This window comes from Perkinsus marinus, assembly GCF_000006405.1.
Source record: "Perkinsus marinus ATCC 50983 genomic scaffold scf_1104296970858, whole genome shotgun sequence".
NCBI classification, from domain to species: domain Eukaryota; phylum Perkinsozoa; order Perkinsida; family Perkinsidae; genus Perkinsus; species Perkinsus marinus.
In genome coordinates, this window is record NW_003202288.1 from 425,478 (window position 1) to 438,499 (window position 13,022).

At 37.9% G+C, this 13,022-nt stretch overlaps 4 protein-coding genes across 4 annotated transcripts; 2 read left to right on the forward strand and 2 right to left on the reverse strand.

Annotated features, from left to right (window-relative positions):
• Window positions 1–139: 139 nt before the first annotated feature.
• Pmar_PMAR024602 (calmodulin, putative) lies at window positions 140–824 on the reverse strand (the record flags this gene model as incomplete). Its single annotated transcript, XM_002767358.1, has 6 exons — window positions 140–214; window positions 261–370; window positions 414–488; window positions 543–583; window positions 631–749; window positions 798–824. 6 exons carry the CDS (start codon window positions 822–824, stop codon window positions 140–142), a joined length of 447 nt encoding a protein of 148 aa, XP_002767404.1.
• A 169-nt stretch (window positions 825–993) lies between these two features.
• Pmar_PMAR024603 (conserved hypothetical protein) lies at window positions 994–2,719 on the forward strand. Its single transcript, XM_002767359.1, has 10 exons — window positions 994–1,285; window positions 1,328–1,450; window positions 1,500–1,569; window positions 1,612–1,708; window positions 1,753–1,874; window positions 1,922–2,045; window positions 2,099–2,192; window positions 2,237–2,345; window positions 2,387–2,544; window positions 2,596–2,719. Exons 1-10 carry the CDS (start codon window positions 1,176–1,178, stop codon window positions 2,648–2,650), a joined length of 1,062 nt encoding a protein of 353 aa, XP_002767405.1. The 5' UTR covers window positions 994–1,175; the 3' UTR covers window positions 2,651–2,719.
• A 640-nt stretch (window positions 2,720–3,359) lies between these two features.
• On the reverse strand, window positions 3,360–6,922 carry Pmar_PMAR024604 (synaptojanin, putative; the record flags this gene model as incomplete). The annotated part of the gene is made up of 20 exons (XM_002767360.1): window positions 3,360–3,404; window positions 3,538–3,634; window positions 3,698–3,900; window positions 3,958–4,113; window positions 4,164–4,235; window positions 4,281–4,408; window positions 4,455–4,636; window positions 4,678–4,778; window positions 4,821–4,942; window positions 4,988–5,083; window positions 5,258–5,380; window positions 5,426–5,557; window positions 5,598–5,752; window positions 5,807–5,892; window positions 5,943–6,079; window positions 6,123–6,211; window positions 6,258–6,397; window positions 6,446–6,576; window positions 6,626–6,779; window positions 6,854–6,922. The coding sequence occupies 20 exons, from the start codon at window positions 6,920–6,922 to the stop codon at window positions 3,360–3,362; spliced, it is 2,418 nt and encodes an 805-aa protein (XP_002767406.1).
• A 547-nt stretch (window positions 6,923–7,469) lies between these two features.
• Pmar_PMAR024605 (aldo-keto reductase, putative) lies at window positions 7,470–8,687 on the forward strand (the record flags this gene model as incomplete). The annotated part of the gene is made up of 7 exons (XM_002767361.1): window positions 7,470–7,643; window positions 7,688–7,858; window positions 7,904–7,987; window positions 8,039–8,172; window positions 8,219–8,352; window positions 8,393–8,571; window positions 8,621–8,687. The coding sequence occupies exons 1-7, from the start codon at window positions 7,483–7,485 to the stop codon at window positions 8,685–8,687; spliced, it is 930 nt and encodes a 309-aa protein (XP_002767407.1). The 5' UTR covers window positions 7,470–7,482.
• Between the last annotated feature and the right edge of the window lie 4,335 nt (window positions 8,688–13,022).

Here is a 13,022-nt window from a genome sequence, read left to right on the forward strand (position 1 = left end):
GGTCACTGCTACCAACCTAGTGATGATGAGGCATAAAGAGTGGATGTAGGATCCCCAAGGTTGTTCAAATTGACAAAACAACATCATTTATGATAGTAACAACAGCGATGATGATGATAGTAGTAGTATCAAATCCATACTACATGAATAAATTGGCAAACTCAGCGAAATTGATTTTGCCATCTTTATCATGATCAAGCTCTTCCATCAAACGCTGATAACCATAATCATTATTGATAATATAAAGGATGGTTTATTACGTCAACCTTGATGGTCATACCAAACTCCTCCTTAACGATCCTCATAAGCTTATCCTTATCTACAAATCCTGATCTATCTCTATTACCACCAAGAGCCACGAAGGCGTCAACTGAAGGGGTATATCAACTATTCACTACTAAAGGAAGGCTTACGAGTATCAGATTCATCCTCAGTATCAGCATAACCATCACGTTGCTTCTCAAAGGCATGTAGAAACTCAGCAAACTCTGATAATAATAACAACATGGGCACCACCACGATTGGCTAGAGGCCATTATTACCTATCTCACCCGTACCATCCTCATCAACGTCTGCCATGAACCTATCAATAATTTAGATTACTACTGCTAATCTATTTATATAACTGACTTGAATAACTCTTCTTCATTAGGAGCCTCCCCAATAGCAGTTAGTAACAACTTCATCTCGACAGCATCAATAGTACCGGAACCATCTGTATCAAACGAATTGAAGGCTTCACGACATTTCTGAGAAGGGAGGTAGGTTATTATATGGATCATCATCCCAATGACTACTTCAATAAACTCTTCGTCTAAGACCATGATGATAATGAATAAGTAACTGTAATGTGGTGTATCTTGCGCACACCAGTTTCCCTAGGACATTTAGCGAACGCCATAATGATCGATTATGAGCTATGTCAAGCTATATTCCTTGGCAAGCATAACAACTTGCGTTGCAATGGTTGTTGATGGATTCCCTCTATTGTATCAGTCGTATTATCGTTATTATACGTTATATGATTGGAATAGTGGGTATATGAATAAAGATTGGATAGCTGGAGGCTGTACCTTATAGAGTAGGAATAGCTTTCTTTACCGCCCAAACTACAACTATAAACTACTACTCGAACACTATGTGTTGCATCGTAGTACATTCACTATCCAACCATTATGTGGCATATTGTTTTCATCCTACTACCATCAATAACATTGGGATGGGATAAGGAGTTACATGCTCGTATAGGTGATGCTGTTGGTAGAGTGTTGTCACATAGGGATATGTAATAACATAATATAGATTATTAATACAGACTGTGATTTAGGGAGGATATTGATGTATTTCTAGAAGGTAGAAGTCTATCATGGATGTCAAGATATGCTCATGATAATCTCCAGTATACTAAATATGATAGGACAGTCGAAAACCATTACGAGACCCAATCACGGTATGATCATGCAAGCTACGTCAAATCTACTTGATACTCCGTACGTTAGGAATTGGCAATGTGACTTTGATGTAGAACATCCAGAAAGGTTGGCCAATAAAGAAGGTCTCTATGAGACGGTAATGCTTCATATAAGGTGTCCTACTACTAGCATGATTTAGGTTACTGATATCTTTGGTAGACTATGTCATGAAAGAGATAATAATAAGGGTATAGCTGCAGATAAAACTGAACAGGTTCAATTAAGTTGGCTTATGGGTAATACCATATAATCCTTTTAGTAGTAGTATGTATACCATTAGGTTTAATACAAGATATGCATCAACCATTACATCTAGGCTTTGGTGCTGATGATCATGGTAGACGTATTACTGTTGAATATCATGGGAGTAGTTATAATCTATATGACTTCTGGGAGAAGCAGGTAGTAGTAATACTCGTAGTGGTGATAAGCATTATTACTGCCTAAAGGTATCCCCATCTGTTAATCTGGATACTGAGCTTATACATAAACGCTATCTAGATGAACTCAAGAGTCTTAATCATTATGGTCAGCCTAGGAATATGAAGTTAGTTCAAGAGCTCCACAAGGGAGGTAATATCACCATCATACTTATCATCACCCTCTTAGTAGTTATATGTTATTAGGTCTTGCTATGTGGGTGGCCGAGAACATGAAGACAGCATGTTATGAGATATATGCTGCTGTAGCTGGTGGTGGTGGTAGGGAGGTACCTAGGAGGTAATATCTTACATGGGATTAGTACTACTTGACTTCTCTCTTAGTTTCGTAGTATCTGATAGAATATTTGAAGAATGGCGAAGTCTAGCGTCAACACAGGCTATTAAAGCAGCTGCCAGGACTGCAGTTGTATTGCATGCTGTTGCTATTCATGTAATACTTATGATAGCACCTTAGTATACTATCATTATCAGATGAGGACATATCACCCTGAACAGACCTCCCTTTATAAGAGGTCGTCATCAGTAAAGCATCGTATTAGGGATAACTGGCATGAGGCATTATTAAAGAATCTTGGTCTGGCCATTATCATCGTGCCATTATTGATAATATCACTTAATCCAGGGGAGATGTAAATACCACCCTGTTACATGAATATTGGTGATATTATCACTGTATTCAGGTCATGGCTTAAGGATCTCTTAAAGAAAGGAGGTAGTAATAGACGAATAGATTGATGATAACCACCACCACAACATGATAAACTACAATCATTATCTTGCTAGTAGTGGTCTTTTTATGATCTACTCATGGTTGTTTTGTTATGTAACCCCAAACAACATCCACCATGAACATACAGGTAGCCACAATTGTTTTGCTACTGTAGTCATAAACTAGATATAACACAACTATGATAAATGAGAAGAAACGGCTAATTTCAGCATTTATAGTAAGGAAATGTGATCATAATAGTAAGTCAATGGTAGTAGGTGCTCTCCTTGGCTGTTGTTGATGTGAATGAGGAGGAATAGAGACATCCCTCCCTTCATGGTGTGCCTCCTTTTGATTATCATCTCTTGATTGTTGTTGTTGCATGGTATCGATAATGAGGCTACCTGTCTCTAATGTGAATGTACCACTGATGGGCTTGTGATCAGAAGATATGTATCTACGTGATAACACTATGATGATGATGATAGTGGTATAGCTATTACCGATGATGTGAATGGTAGGAACGAAGCCAAAGACTACCGGGTTTAGTGAAGTTGAAGAATATGCGATCACACCAGCTAGGGGTACGATTAGCAGCATATTGGTGTGTGCCGGGTTCGAACCTGCATCATGAGCTGTTAATGATGAATCGGTGTAAGAGGTCTCGTATTCAATACTTGTAAGTTGGTAGGAAATCTGAGAATGGTCCCTCTTTGCAATGTGTTAATATAGGGTCTAAACATTCTCCTTGTCTATACTGATCATATTGAGATAATCGTTCTGTAAAGAGATGGGTACTACATCAACACTACAACATTAACCTACTACCAATATCCCCCTTTTCGATAAGCCTAATAGCTGTAGTTCTATCACAATTAAGTCGGAAATTGAAATCCCCAAATACGATGAGTACTCTTCTCTGTACTTGACAATTACTATAATGTTGACGTAGTTGTTGTTTGTACTCCGCCATTATTAAATATAATTGTTCATTACGAATCTCCATCATCCTAAGTACATAGTTAGATCAACATCAGCAGGGAAACCAGGAGATTGCAGATTATTATTATTACCTCTCACCAGCTTCTAGTTGTAGACAAGTAAATGTTATTAATGTCTTATTAATAAGCATACTCATCAATATACCACCCTTATTACCATGACTACCCCCTAGACCACCTTTAACCTTCTTAGTATGTACATTAGATATATTATTAACTATGGATGCCTTAGCGAATACTGATATGTATATACCAACCATAGCTGTACAACATACCTACATATACTATAATAATAATCATCATCAGAGTAATATGCTAATCATAACAACCACCTCGACATATTTCTCAGCCTTCCTCTTCTTATCCCTCCGATCACCACCATTAGATGATGCCAGTTGAGCTGTGGTGAGTATCTCATTGAATTGAGCAGCAAACTCAGCTTTCCGTAGACTATGCTCTGTATTATCGCTATCAAACTTCTTCTTTACCTACTTAATCACATTGATGATGCCAATGATAATGGTATTACTACTACTACCCTTGCGAATCCTCTCTTTAATAGTGCCTTGGCATTAAGATCAACAAACTCCTGCATACCCACAACGTATATCTATAAACTATAACTATTATCATTAATAGCTATTATTAATATTACATCATTGATCTCAAAGAATTGTTCATCATCCTTCCTTAACCTCATCCAATCACTAAGATCTTCACCATTCCACACCTTACTAGCATTAACATTCCATGAACCAACCCATAACGTTATTGGACGGGTATCTATAATGACATAGGCATATACCATTACTACCACTAATATTATTACCAATACCGTCTCCAGAAGAAGACGAGGGCCCAAGATGTATCCTCTGGGTAGGAGGTGCTTGTTGTTGATGAATATTACTACTAGTAGTAGTGTTAATAGTTGGAGTAGATCTAGCCAACTTGAGTGTAAGATCTATTGCTGTTTGCCTATCTCTATCGGTACCAAAGTTATTAATACGATACCTAATGGTTATTAGATGCTCTTGTAGTAGTAATACTACTACCTATTGGCACTTTTAACCTTCTGTTTTACTTTATTCTGCCATGTACACTTCCCTTGTGTTACTAGTGTTGTCAACACCGATACAGTACCAGTATAGTGCATCTACAACGATAGTAGCTGATACTACTAGTAGTTTATTATTACCGATATTTGATCACCATGTTGTGCCCATAACGTTGTTATAACCTTCTTAACATCTGTTGATACTGGTTGACGTATTGCTGTAAGAATCTTGGGTACTATATAGAGTGATACAGCTAGTTGGCCTATGATAATGTATTATAATGTATATCGATAATCTTTATTATTACCTGCATTAGTCCTATCTAAACAGTCTAGACAGTTGGTACGTACTACACCAGTCTGTATTCTACTATTACTACTACCATTCTTTCCCTTATTACCACCTATTGCCCACCAACCATATCTAATGATATTAAATCTTAACATACTCTATACTCACTACTAGAGTAGTACTACTTATCAATCCATTCTTTGCAAGATTGTATTATTGCGTTGAATACCTCATCAACATCTAAATGTAGAATAATATGATTAGTGTAGTTATAAGGATAACTCACCATTGTTGCTTTTAACCATCCTAGAGAAATCATAATCAATTATATGTATTGTGGATGAATGTGTATGAGGCGAGTAGTTGATAATATCCTTCAATGCTGTACTAAGCTTTCCCTCATTACCACCTACTCTTATTATATTCATCAATACCTCTACCATGTATTATGTACCTTTTCCTGTTGATAATAGATTTAAGAATAGACATCCATCAGGACCATACCGTTTAATAAGACTAGATATATGCTTATCATAACCCAACACTGTCATTTCCTTACTACGTGTTATATCCAGTTGTTGGGTACCTAACCGACTCATCATTACTACTACTGTAGCTACCAACACTACTATTACTACCAGGGTTTTGTGACCAGAAGACAGGTACTGATCCACGGATCTGTATATGTGCTGCTAATACCACATCTCTATTACATAGTAATAACTCTGTTTCTACAAAATTGGCAACATCGCCCAAATCATCCAATCCTCGATGATTATACCTATAATAGTAGCAGTGGTAGTTGTAGTAGTCGTCATGACATTACTACTACTACCTGGTACCAGCTCTTAGACAACTTCTACGACCAATAAGGATGGCATCTAGATAATCAGATAGTGGAGTGGGTGAGCTAATGTAACCCTAAAAATAATAACGCCTAGTCCTAATACTGTTGTTTTTGTTAGTATTACCTGCATTAAGACTGTACACCATGTATCGAGATTAATATTATGATTAGGTATTAATGCATCTTTACCCAACATATTTTGTGTCATATGCCTATTCCAACAGAATAAAGCATCAGCTTTCAGCCATACGGCATTATCATCTAGGATGATATAGTTATTGATAATGATGATAAGACACATTACCAGTGCGAGAATCATCATCATGATGCCATTGTTGACTATGTGTTATATCATACGATCTACAATAGTAATACCCACCACTACCAAACAACCTAAGATTATTGCTAATGGATCTCTACCAAGACTTGGTGTTATTACTTTTCAACCCTCTCTGCTAAGGCGAATGCTGCAGCAGTACTAGCATTACTACTACTACTGCTAGATGATGATGATGATGATGATGAGGTAGAGTCTTGAGGTATAGCAGGAGTAGCAAGTAGCGTTGTTGAGTCCGATAACTGATGATGTCCGACTGTTGTTAGTGATGTTATGATTATGATCATTACTCTAGGATCATATGGTATACATGATACTTTAGTAATTTCCATAACAACATGACCACCAGGTAACTTGGATATAGGTATAGCATCACTTACCAATACTAAGAACGCATTACCACTACTAACAACAATAGTACCTAATGATAATAATCATGATCATCATGACCCATCCTTGATGATACTTACCAAGTAGAGCACATGCTGTAATCTCCTGTATTATAGGGCCACAATGAGATGATGATGTTATACCCTGGTCTACTATCTCCATCTCTTTACCCTCTCCTATCTTATCTCTTGATATAACCAATGCTACATCCAAATTACCACCATGCCTTATAACCTACTATCATAACTCCTCCTCAACCTCCTCCTCTTCCTATTCATCCTCCTCGACATCGTTTATCACATTATTACTATTTTATTTTCACAGAATGCTATCCTGTAGTTGAGATTAGCTTCATATCTCCGTTTGGATAATGGCATGTTATTAGTTGACCTGATAGTTTCATATCCCTATCCTAACTATGCCATTCTACCGAGATGATGATGGTTGTCGTGGTGATGGTAGTATTGGTGATGAGGTAGTAGATGGACCTCTCTGATAGACCCAATCATCGTCCTCTACAGGGGTTAACATGATAATCAAACTGCATATACTCAACAAGTATCGCTACTGGAGTGAACCTCTGTGCATAAATAATAGTTATGACACTACATAGATTAGAACGCGGGTCTAACGAGTAGGAAAGCCTTGCTCGACAACTCAACCAAATTGGATCACATCATAATTATTTGTCCAAGTACAGTTGAGTTACTTTTCTAATGAAGAAATAGAAATCTCGCTCGCCCGTTGATTTTTAATCTTATGGTCCTTCGTTGCCTTACGTTGTGTGTTACTGCTGAGGATGTGTGCGAGCAGCTAGATAAGTAGTTTTAGCTTCGTTGGAGTATTGAAAACGTTAATCCTTCCCTGACTGTAGATGATACGTTCATATGGGGGGAGGGTTGTTGGTGATGACACCATCGTGGTAGTAGTAGTAATAATGTCTACTGTCGATTCAATGACCTCTTTTAATCTATCCAATGGTATGTCCATACCATCTGTAGGGTTTGGTACCTATAAAGTGGGGTATACTCCTACTGGGGAGAGGATAGGTAGAGATGGTAAAGATGTTATCATAGATGCAATCAAGGCTGGATATAGGTAATAGTAGTAATAAGACCTATACCACTCCATCATCTCTTCAGGCTTTTCGATTGTGCATCCTTCTATGGTAATGAAAAGGTAGTTGGTGATGGGCTCATAGCTTCTGGTGTACCCAGAAAGGATCTATTTATAGTGAGTAAAGTATGGCCTGATAAAGTATATCTTGGTCATGATGCTATCATAGAGCAATGTAAGAAGACTCTTAAGGATCTGTAATATATGTATGAGTAGTAGAATGATTATTATCTATAATATAGGCAAACCTCCTATCTCGATCTTTATCTTATACATTGGCCAGTACCAGGTAAGTTTGTAGAAGCCTATAGGACGTTACAGGAACTGTAAGGAAATCCATCATTTATGTTCTATCTTACTCCTCCTCATCTCTTTAGGCAACAGTCAGGCTTAGTAAAGGCTATCGGCCTTAGTAACTTCACTATTGAGGATTATGAAGAGTTGATGGCATCACCTGGTGTAAGAGTAGAACCAGTTGTTAATCAGATAGAGATCAATCCATTGATATACCGTAGTATGGAGGATACGTTGTGAGTGTATTATTTTGAGTGGTATAGGTAAGAAGACTATCGAGTATTTCCAATCAAAGGGTATGACCCTCCTATCATGGAGAGGTCTTGGTAAAGGGGTCCTATTCGATGATCCTCGTATAATGACTATAGCACAAGAGTTGGATATAACTCCATCACAGGTGATAGTAGATGATGATGATGAGTGTATGGTATTAATAGGTTATTGGACGATGGTTGATACAACATCATATAGTGCATATACCTAAGACCCAGAATGTCGATAGGATGAATAATAATCGTCAATTATTCTCATTCTCTTTGAATGATGACCAGATGAGTGTGATAGACTCCTTTGGATTGAGTGATGATGTCATAAATAAATTCAAACAGGACTACATGTAATAACCCCATGCTTTCTTCTTCCTGTTCTCAATAACTCGTGTTTAGGTCTACTACTGTAAAGGACACCCCTCTGTCATTATCTAATGCTCGTCAACAGTTCACTTGTGAGTAATGTTCTTCCTAGTACTGGGCTTTTCCATATTACCACCATCCTTGTGTTACTAAGATTACGACTAGTCATGTTGGTGGACATATTCAACCTTAGTTCATTGATGATATCTCCATCCGACTACCGATAACAGGAGTATCAGCAGTAGCACCCATAGACCTAGAAGCGTATAACTTTGCTAATGATGATGATGTACACTGCTACTCATGTGACTGTTGGATGGTGATGGTAGGTCCTTAGGACTATTATCAATTGTATACCTATAGTAATAATAGGTCAATGGTTGAAGGAGGTCATGTTAATCATTAGAGTGTAGATAATGATGGTATACTTTATAGTTGAGGGCTATAGCTAATGATCATCTATCACAGTGCACCTCATCTTAGTACAGCACTAGGAGTTAGTAGTAGCAGCAGCACTAATATCATCAACCTATACTGATGTCATCAAACAGTGATAGGGGAGGATGTGTTGTGATGGCGATGGTTATTATTATTTACAGATGTTACCATTGTATATTAACTCGGGAAAGTATCCATCCTTATAATATATCCTGTTGTTGTTCATAACTCAATATCACAATAATCATTATCGTCTTGTGTATTCATATGCTATCCCGTATTATTGATGATATATTCAATGATGATGACGATGATGATGCACTCCAACATAATTCCCCACTTGTAACCAATCATACACCATCATCATCATCACCACTATGTAATGATAATAATGAGCAAGCATCATCACCAATAACAGCACCGCCACTGCCATCATCATCACCACAGCCTAATGATCATCATCATCATACTCAGTCTCGTCGAGAAGCATTCAAGTCCTCTCTTGAGATTATATTCCAAACTCAGAAGAGTGTATGGTTGATGAATAATGATGACGAGGAAGATGGAGAAGAGGATATGAGTAGTGATGATGATGATGATGTTATTGACAGAGTGTCTCAGCAAGCAGCTGCTCCCTTATCAATAAATGATGAGATGTGGATACCACCCCCAAGTTGGGATGTAGCATATCAGCAGTTATCTACCATAACATCATCACCTCAAACAACAACAGCACCAGCTATCCCTGATAATAACGATGATAGTATCATACCTCCTGTTATACACCTATCACAGATAATAATGGATATACTACAGCAATACTACTACTACCACCACGATGATGATGATAATGACGACACCAAGAGTACCACGAGTAATAGTATTATGGTTGATGGTATGATGGTATTGGTTATTGAAGATGATAATAAAGTGTCGGATTGTACAGGAGAGATGCCTGCTATATTACCATCTAATATTATTATTAATACTCACAGACCAACTATCATCATAGACTATGCACATATAATTATAAATCAGCCTGCTACTACTACTACAACTAATACTCATTCCCACATGATTCTTGTAATAGATGCTCAAGCTGTAAGGACGGTTATAAATCATGGTGGGCCGCCGCCTTAGGAAAGTGATCTATCCTCTTGTGTTAAGAAGAGTAACAATCCTTATGTAGGGAAATAGTAAACTCATCATTATCAACAATCAGGAGAGTCCAACATGGTAGCATGTAACGACATCCATTCGTATACTATCATCTCATGTAGTAGGATGATGATGAGGTGATGAATGAACTTAAAGGAGAGAGAGGGGAACTAGATGATGTGTATAATACTGGTGTTATTAGTACATTAAAGGATGAAGGGGATAAGACACCATCAATGGAACAGGAGCAATCCGGTTACGATGATACTAATATCGACACGTTATTGGATAATAATTTGGAGTATAGAATTATACCAGAGAGTATACTGCCTATAGTAGCTGGTCTACAGTCACATATCAAGCTTCTATCTAATCAATGTCATATACATAAGATGAGGTAATAGTACTAGATAGACTCAGTATTATAGTATGGAAGACATACAGGCATGAACAGGATTATTTAGAGATACAGGCACTCAAGGAGGAGAGGATGACGATGGTGATGATGATGTCAAAAGTGGTATACTGAATAGTATTATATGACGCCTATATACGTATATGTAGGGGTCATGTAAAGACAATGATGATGATGATAGGATGATGGATGATGGAGATCACCACCACAAGAGAGGACAAGGCCACCCCTCGTCGTATCTAGCCCTACGAAGGGATCTACGACAATATAAGTTGAATAATTGGCAGTTGAATACTCAATTAGAAGTAGATGGTATTACTACCAAGGCTAATAGGTATGTAGTATACATTAGAGTGTATCATCTGAGTGTCGGAAGTTGGAGAGGAGATATAATGAGAGTATAAAGCAAGTCAGGCATTATAGACATATGATGAATACTCACACAACACAGATGGAGGTAATACATACTAGTAATAGAATAATAATAGTAGTGGTAGATTAGGTGATGGAATGCAGTATAAAGGGGTATAAGGAGAAGATAGATAGTAAGGTCAGTTATGAAAAAGAACTATTGAGGAAGTTGAAAGCCACTGTAGTGTGGGGATTGTGTAAAGGAGGATGCGGGTATGATCTATTATTAGGAGGATGACAATACTACCTTGAAAGAGAGTATTGAAGTACTGAATGATGAGTTACATAATAAGGAGGCAATTATCAGGAGTATCAGTAGTGATACTGAGGTAAAGCTGATGAAGGAAAGGGAACATTATAATAATATGAAGGAGGATATGCAAGTAATAATGATGATGGTAATAGTAATAGTGTATATCATCAGAGTAGAGTATCAAAGCTAGAGGATGGGTTAAAGGATGCAGAGCTTAGGATATGTTCTGTTCAAGAAGCAGCTGATAGGGAACTTAAGAGGATACAAATGTTACATGATATACGTGTAGATGAGGAAAAGGTTATTGCTAATAGAAGGGTTAATGATAAGGAGGTACTACATAACTATAATAACAACACTATACTGTATATATGTGAATGTTGATTATTAGGTTATTATTACTACATTAACACGTCAATTACATGATGCACGACGGCGACATGAAGAGAATGTTATTATGAATAATATACCCCCTACTCCACTCCTCCTTAATACAGTAGACTCTCATCATCATCATCATAGTCCATCACTGATAATGATGATGCAGGATGATGATGATGATGATATTGCCTCTACTTCATACCATCATCATCATGATATGCCCGCTACTACTACTACAACAACAGTGTTGTCACATTCTAGTGTACAGACAGTAACGCCTCCGCATAGTAGTAGTATGTGGAGTAAATACATTCAATGTGATGTTATGATGGGTAGTGATAATAAATATATTCAAGCTGGTAGTGGTATTGATTATAATGATGAGTATAATATAAGGAGATGTTGTATTCTACTAACACGTGCTTTTACCTGTATGTTGTGTAATAATGTACTAGATGATGGTATACAAACCTATACTCATTGTGGGCATACTATTTGTGGTAAGTGTAGTAGAAGATCATCATCATCATCATCACCGAGTGATAAGATGATAAAGGAGGAGGAGACCTACAACTACTCCTGCCCTGTATGTGCATGTACAACAACAAGTTCATATACTAATCTACCATTATTATGGGTGATTATAACGGTTTGTCATGATACCTATCCCTTATATCAGATACTAGAGGCATTAAGACTGCATCAATCTTGTCATAAACATGTTACGATATAAGTATTACCACTTATACTAACACGAAGATAGAGTGTTACGTTAATAGGTGTTTTTGTGATGCGTGAGACCGTTGCGATGGTGTAGCTACGGCGATGTTCGACCGCACAGGTCGTTTCACGATGCACCCTAGATAAGGGTGGAGGACGCACCACGGAGAATATGCACGTGTGTGACAGAGGAGACGCACTGTGTGACGCGACCTCCGTATCGCTATTTATATTCCGATAAACTCTGTTTCTCGGTGTTAAACGTGCGTGATCTCGCTCAGTGATGCATTTGCGTGCATCTCGGGTGTCACGTGACGTGGACCCGGATAGGGCTACGTGTCTAGCCCTATCTCGGGTGCTCTAGGTTCCCTGAGGTTGGTGGACTCTAGGTCTACAACCAGAATTGTTTCGCTCACCTGTCTCCCGTCCTCCATTTGGGCGTGCGCTCGGGTCTCGATAGGGGCGACTGCTGCACGAACCTTTCGAATCCCCCGCTTGCGTCGCATATGGTTGCGTTGCATAAAAATGTCAAACATGAATCACTTCGCTCCGCCTTTTTTGTTGTAGGCTACTACCAACTACTCGAGTCTCTTCTTGATTCGGTTGTTCATCATCATCATCTTTTGAGTGTTCTCATGTAATACCATGAATAACTCAAG

Coding starts and splice junctions, on each gene's coding strand:
- Pmar_PMAR024603 (XM_002767359.1), top strand. CDS start 1,176: ATGTGGCATATTGTTTTCATCCTACTACCATCAATAACATTGGGATGG. Junction 1,286..1,327: donor GTGTTGTCACATAGGGATAT/GTAATAACATAA, acceptor ACTGTGATTTAG/GGAGGATATTGATGTATTTC. Junction 2,193..2,236: donor GGTAGGGAGGTACCTAGGAG/GTAATATCTTAC, acceptor CTTCTCTCTTAG/TTTCGTAGTATCTGATAGAA.